This window comes from Homarus americanus, unplaced genomic scaffold (genome assembly GCF_018991925.1).
Source record: "Homarus americanus isolate GMGI-L3 unplaced genomic scaffold, GMGI_Hamer_2.0 scaffold370, whole genome shotgun sequence".
NCBI lineage: Eukaryota > Metazoa > Arthropoda > Malacostraca > Decapoda > Nephropidae > Homarus > Homarus americanus.
Window position 1 is genome coordinate 324,780 of NW_024743165.1, and position 6,996 is coordinate 331,775.

Consider the following 6,996-nt stretch of genomic DNA (forward strand, 5'->3'; position numbering starts at 1 on the left):
TGGTTGTTATACCTGTTCTTACTTAACCTCTCTCAACCTTTGGTGGAGGAGGTCGACTCATCTTCCACACAGTCATTTGTTTTCTCATTTTTCATAATTTTATTTTTATGTTTTTTACGAATTAAGAACCGAGAAAAAAATTATCTTTGGTATAATAAGTTGAATGTTATTACGTTTGTGTTTCAGTTAGTTTGTGTTAGATACTTTTTTTCGTGTTTTATTTACGGATTTTTTTATTTTATTATTTTCTGATTTGTGAATGCGTGTTGATGGACAGCCGCCACTACATCCCGAGGCTGTAAGTGTGGTGGTAGCGGGGATGGGTGAGACTGGTACGAGTACATTCTGAAGGTTACTCAATATCTTTTTTTTTCTTTCAGAATTAAGAGGATGCAGGAAGACAGTGTTGAACGCTGGGGGTGATTGGTAGCTTCGCCTAATTTAACAAGACCATTGAAAATTAAATCAATTACATCGAAACTGGTTTGTTCGGTGGCCATTACGACAAGTTTGTGTGGGTACCAGGAGGCGAGAGAGATAAAGAAGATAGATAGAATAAAGGCCATTTAGACATACACAATAATCCAGAAGAATAGACAGATGCACGTAGACAGACAGACAGACAGACAGACAAATAGATAGATAGATAAACTCATGAGTCAGTCTCTAAACTCAAGTCAGATTTATAGTAAAAATTTCGACCCTCATTCACACACATTGATAACCTTGTCTCAACATCAGTGTAATTGAATGATACATTTCTTAATTGGTTAGTTTATACGAGTAAGAGTTAACCAATGACTGTAGACTCTTAGCCATGCTATTTGTACTGATCTACTGTGGGTATTTACCAGTCATATTAAACATTTATACCAACGCCCCGACCTGTACCGTGGCCACCGTGTGTGACGCTCAAGACACTCTTCTCCCCGTGCTACAGATGACGATGACCAGCACTAGAATGGAGATGTGTTAAGGTTGTTAAGCTGTGTTACTTGGTGGTGAGCTGGATTCACCCAATACTGCCAGGCACTCAAGAGGAGGTCCAGTGTGTGTAAGTCACTCACTGTGAAGGCTCGAGTGTTGAGTGGATAGATCCTGCTCATAGCACCTTATGTGTCAGCAGTGATAAGTAGGGTTAATTACTGTTTGAGGTATGGTCTTAAGATTCATGCACAGCTGTCATCTACCCAGTTGTGTGTGGGATGGCTTTTAATGTGTGCAAAAATTCCTTGAACAGGTTAAGTGACCTCTAAATCTTATGGGGTCATCTTACAGGTTCAAAGCTAGCATAACCAGGTAATTTGTCGAGCTTCTAAGATACTAGGTAATTTGTCGAGGCTCCAAAACGAGATTGCAATTAAACTATATATATATATATATATGTAAACAGTTTATATACATTTCAACAGTGTCAAGGTACCCGATGTGGATGATGGAGGCCTCTGGTTCGACTCCCGGATTGACTGAAGACGTGTTGAACTGGATGAGGTAGGGGCAGGATTTTAAAGGGTTCGTAAGTGAAATTTATCTGTTTTATCTTAAATATTTCCCCGTCATTGTTACAGGTGTGGGAGATTACCTGGATGAGGTAGATAGGAATACTACAAGAAATTGTTACATGAGCTAGACTTATTTTAGAGTGTTGTAGTTTATTATTGATATTGGTTGGTAGAATTAATGGATGGAGGGCCAGGGGAAGACAGAGACTGAGATGGATGAATGGAATTAACAGTTGTGGTCCCTGGATACATAACATCTGGCAGGATTGGTAAACACAGCCCCCCCCCCCCCCTCGCCAAAATAAAGTTTAGTGGAGGGCTGTGGTCACCAATCCTCAGACATGATGGTTCTTTGATTATATGCCAGTGTTTGTTTGTCTGTCTGGTTGTCTGAATGTTTCTCTTTGTCAGAAATACAAAATGACGAGATCAATCTGTTTGTTGATGAATAATTGCTGTAAAACATAAAATTTCACATTTAGTTAAAATATTACATTAAAGCATCAGTGTTTTTGTCACCTGTGTATGTCGAGTACAAATTGACTACAAGTTTAAGGTCAGCTGTGTAAGGTATTTGTATATCTAACGTGACCCCTGTGGTGACATCACTGACCTAGCTTGGAACCTTGAGTGAATGTTGGATCACTGGAATGAAGTATAGAACAGGAAATGAGTTCATCAAGAGGTCAAGGTCATTGTTAAAGGTCAATAGTTGTGGCATGTTAAAAATGTAATGCGTGTAATATAGAGCGATGAAACTGGTAGTGAAGTATTGGATAGATGGTCAGGTGGAATAGACAAATTGAAAGAATGGGAAGTGGAAGACAGGTAAATGTGTGGTAGGAGGGAGGAGATGGAAGGGTGGGGTGGAGGCTGCACCAGAAGTGAGAGTGAAGGAACATCCATCAACCAGTGGTGTGTATGTGAAGGGGTAGATAACATGGCAGTGATTTTCGGGAAAAGACGTGTTGCTGGTGAGTGATGTTGACTTGTGAGGCGACAGAAGGAAACCATGACCTGTTGTGGGTGATGAAGTATTATGCCAGAACACATTTAGTCCACCCGGTAGTGTGAATATTGAATGAGTGTGTGAAGAAAGAGTGCTTTGAATTCTTCCCACTATGCAACATATACATAAAACAATACTAATTTTGGCGTATAAAATATTAATTTTGCAGGTAGAAACGGACAATACCTCCCCAGGGAGACTGAGAGCCATAACTTGGTGTCCAGATGACGAAGCATCGACAAGATGGACAAGAGAAACGATCAAGAGTACAAAAATATGAATATGCCCTGAATAAGTCAGTCTGCCCGACATGACAGGAAGTTGTATGGTGTAGAAATAAGTGTTGGTTAGATACGTTCATAGAAACACTAAAACTGATTATAACAGTGTATTGAAAGTTTATTTACTAACGACAGGCACTGTAGGAGTGAGGGAAGGACAAGCAATAATGTGTAGGACTAAGGAGACTTGTGGTGATGCGCAGGAGGGATGGAAAGACAAGCAGTGATTTGTAGGAGTGAGGGAAGACTTACTGTGACATGTAGGAGCGAGGGACGGACATAATGTGCTGTGTAGGAGTGAGGAAAGGACTCACTGTGATGTGTAGAAGTGACAGGAGGACTTAGTGTGTTTGTAGGCGTGAAGGAAGGATGCACTAAGATGTGTAGGTGTAGGAGTGACGGAAGGACTTGTTGACCTACTGAAATGTGAGGTGATGTGAAGGAGTGCAGGGAGGTCTTATTGTGATGTGAAGGAATGAGAAGGAGTTACTGACCTATTAAGGACTTGTTGACCGACTGAAGAGTGAGGAATCGACTTAGAGTAATGTGTAGAATTGACGGAAGGAATTATTAAGCAACTGGGCTGTAGGAATGAAGGAAGGACTTACTGTGATGTGTAGGAGTGAAGGAAGGACTCACTGTGATGTGTAGGAGGGAGGGAGGAACTCACTGTGATGTGTAGGAATGAAGGAAGGACTCACTGTGATGTGTAGGGATGAAGGAAGGACTCACTGTGATGTGTAGGAGGGAGGAGAGATCTTTTACAGGAGTGGCCATGTAGACTTCTGGGACTACACTGTTATAATCATTTGTGTGGACGTGATGACTAGGCTGTGAAGAATGACTTTGCTTATCTTACATTAGTCATAATTGTGACTAATATTTAAATTCAATTTTTGTTTGTCAACCATTGTAAAGTGAAGGATTTCATGCCCACCTATGAGGTAGAATACTGGTAATGACGTCGTTGCTCTTGTGGTCTATTCTACCAATGACGTAGACTACTCGTGGTGATGTCATTGCTGTGGTCCACCAATGGGATGCTTCAGGTAACTTGAGCCCAATTAGAATAGAGAGAATGGTTAAAAGCAAGTTGTAAAGATGTATTAATTATAGAAAATTGCAGTAAATTCTTCAAATAGAATCTTGTATTCCATTACAAGAAGAGTAAAATGTTTTGTTATGCGAATGAAGACTTTTTTACCCTATTTTTTACTCCTTGTTTTACCCCCTTTTACCCCCTTTACCCACTTTTACCCCCATTTACTCTCCTTCTTACCCCCTCTTTTCCCCCTTTTTCTATTATGAAATCTTCCCATTTTCTATGATCTTAAATTTTTTTGTAATGGTCAGAAAAATGTCATAAAATTCAATGTGGACAAATGTAAAGTACTCAGTTTAGGAGATGTAAACAGAGAAACCAGATACCAGATGAACAACGTTGTTATAGAGAAATCCGACTGCGAGAAAGATTTAGGAGTAATGCTAAGTAGGAATCTTACGCCAATTAAACAATGTGTATTTGCTCGAAACAAGGCTAATAAAGTACTGTACTTGGATTCATACAAAGGAGTGTTAGTTACAAGACTAGCGAGGTCATCCTAAAACTATATCTTAAGCTTGTGAGACCTCACTTAGATTACGCAGTTCAATTCTGGTCGCTGTACTACACAATGGATATAGAATCCTTAGAAAGAATTTAGAGGAGAATGACAAGACTACTCCTGGGCATTAGGAACCTTGACTACAGAGACAGATTAAAGCAGGGTCTCTACAATGGCAGTGCCCCCTGGGGCCCTCCTATTTGCCTTACCAGATGCGATGCTCCCAAGGGTTCACCCAGGGGTATCGGCGCTACCAGGGGCCCTGAAAGGTCCCTGCCATGAGCGGCTGTCCCCCCAGTAGCCCTTTCAGGGGTAGTGGCGCCTCTAGGGGCCCTCCCAATGGCGGTAGCGCACCAGGGGCCCTCCCAGGAGGCATCGGCGTTCCCTGGGGACCTCCCAGGGGCAATGGCGCGCCCAGGAGCGGCAGAAGCCCAGGGGACCTGCCGGGGGCTGTGGTGCCCCCAATGGCCCCTACAGAGGCGGCAGCGCCACGAACGGCCCCTCCAGGCTTAGCAACAGCCCCAGGGGACCTCCCAGAGGTGGTGGCGTACCCAGGGGCGAAGGCACCCACAGGGGCCCTCCAAGCGGCAGTGGCACACCCAGGGGCCCATTAAGTGGCAACGAGGCCCCCAGAGGCTCTCCATACGGGCAGCAGCTCACCCAGGGGCTCTCTTTAGAGGCAGTGGTGCTCCCAGGGGCTCTACTAGAGGCGCCCTCCTCCTAGGAACCCTATAGCTTTTGGTTGTGGTGTTGTACATATTTCATACGTCCAACAATTCTTACTCAACTGTGATTGGTGGACTAAAATATAAATACACCAAATACAGCCAATAGAGACCAGATCAGTCAGTCAGCACCATTAACTTATGTTTCCTGTTGGATATTTATTCTCCTTTACATTGTTCATGATGCGATGAGACTGGAAATGCGATGGGCAGTGTATTTATTCATATCTCCCATAGTTCTAAATGTGACAACTGCCCCCAGGCTCACTACAATGGCAGTGCCGCTGGGACCCCATTTGCTTTACCATGTGCAACGCATCCAGGGGTGACGGCGCTGCTACGGGCCCATAAAGGTCCTTGCCAAGGGCGGCGGTCCCCCCAGAGGCCCTTCCAGGGTGGTAGCGCCTGTGAGGCCCTCCCAACGGGGATGGTGCAATAGGGTCCCTCCCAGGGGACAGCAGCGCTCCCAAGGGACCTCAGAGGCAGCAGACGTCCCAGGTGGCCCTGCCAGGTGAGTGGAGTACCCAGGGCCCTGACCTCTGGCTGTCCCCAACTCTTACAGAGTCGGTGGCGCCACCAGCGGCCTTCCCAGTCTGCGCCCCCTCAGGGGAGCTCCCATTTGTGGTGGTATACCGAGGGGCTCTCCCAGGGGTGACGGCGCCCATGAGGCCCTCCCAGCGGCAGTAGCGACCTCAGGGGACCTCTAAGGGGTGGTGGTGCCCCCAGGGTCCTATCAAGGGGCAACGACTCCCCCAGGGACTCTTGAGACGGGCAGCAGCGCCTCCAGGGGCTTTTCTTAGGGTCAGTGATGCCCCCAGGGGCTCTATTGTGGGCGCCCCCTCCTGGGAACCCTATAGCTTTTGGTTGTGGTGTTGTACATATTGCATACGTCCAGCAATCCTTACTCAACTGTGATTGGTGGACTAAAATATAAATACACCATACAACCAATAGGAGACCAGAACAGTCAGTCAGCACAACACCCCAACTTATGTTTTTCCTGTTGGATATTTATTCGCTTACATTGTTCATGAAGCGATGATACAAATGCGATGGGCAGTGTTGTTCATATCTCCCATAGTTCTAAATGTGGAAAAGGCACCTTTAGGCTCACTACAATGGCAGTGCCCCTGGGACCCTCCCATTTGATTTACCATGCAACGCCCTCAGGGGATCACCCAGGGTGTCGGCGCTAGTAGAGAGCCTAAGACCCTTCCTAAGGTCGTCGGTTTCCCCAGTAGCCCTTCCAGGGGTGGTGGCGCGTCTAGGAGCCCTCCGAGTGGCGTTCGTGTGAGGGGCCTCCCAGGGACAGTGGGTTGTTATGGGCCTCCTAACGGCAGTGGGTGCTTCCAGGGGCAGTAGGGTCTCTTCCAGGGCAGCGGCAGCATGTTAAGAACTCATGTGGTTTGTCGTACATTTGCATTCGTCAGTAATCCTTACTTAACTGTACTGGTGGAGCAAATGTAACGTCATCAAATTACAACCAATAGGAAAACAGAACAATCAGTCAGCACAACACCCCAACTTATGTTTTGCTGTTGGATATTTATTCTCCTTTCATTGTTCAGGTTTCTATACCGTATCTTTCTGGGCAGTGTCGATTTATTTCATCATATCTCCACAGTTTAAATAGTTGAAACGAATAAATATCCAACAGCAAAGCATGTTTGGGGTGTTATTGCTGACTGATTGCTCTGTTCTTCTATTGGCTGTAATTTGATGGCGTTACATCTTCTCCTATCACGGTTAATGAGGATGCCCGAGCAAATATGACGACTATAAAGTCCTGGGCTATGCTGCATGAAGGGCCCCGAGGGTGCCGTCGCCCCTGGAAGACTTACTGCTGGAAAGGCACCCTGCCACTAAGAGATATAA

General features: G+C 45.3%; 1 protein-coding gene and 1 long non-coding RNA gene across 2 annotated transcripts; both read left to right on the forward strand.

Annotated features, from left to right (window-relative positions):
- Nucleotides 1-383: 383 nt before the first annotated feature.
- LOC121877117 lies at nucleotides 384-3,450 on the forward strand. The gene is made up of 3 exons (XR_006090895.1): nucleotides 384-1,054; nucleotides 1,413-1,491; nucleotides 2,681-3,450. It is a non-coding gene; the product is annotated as an uncharacterized LOC121877117 (long non-coding RNA).
- A 1,224-nt stretch (nucleotides 3,451-4,674) lies between these two features.
- Nucleotides 4,675-5,010, forward strand: LOC121877118 (bile salt-activated lipase-like). Its single transcript, XM_042382746.1, has one exon. It carries the CDS (start codon nucleotides 4,675-4,677, stop codon nucleotides 5,008-5,010), a length of 336 nt encoding a protein of 111 aa, XP_042238680.1.
- Nucleotides 5,011-6,996: the final 1,986 nt, after the last annotated feature.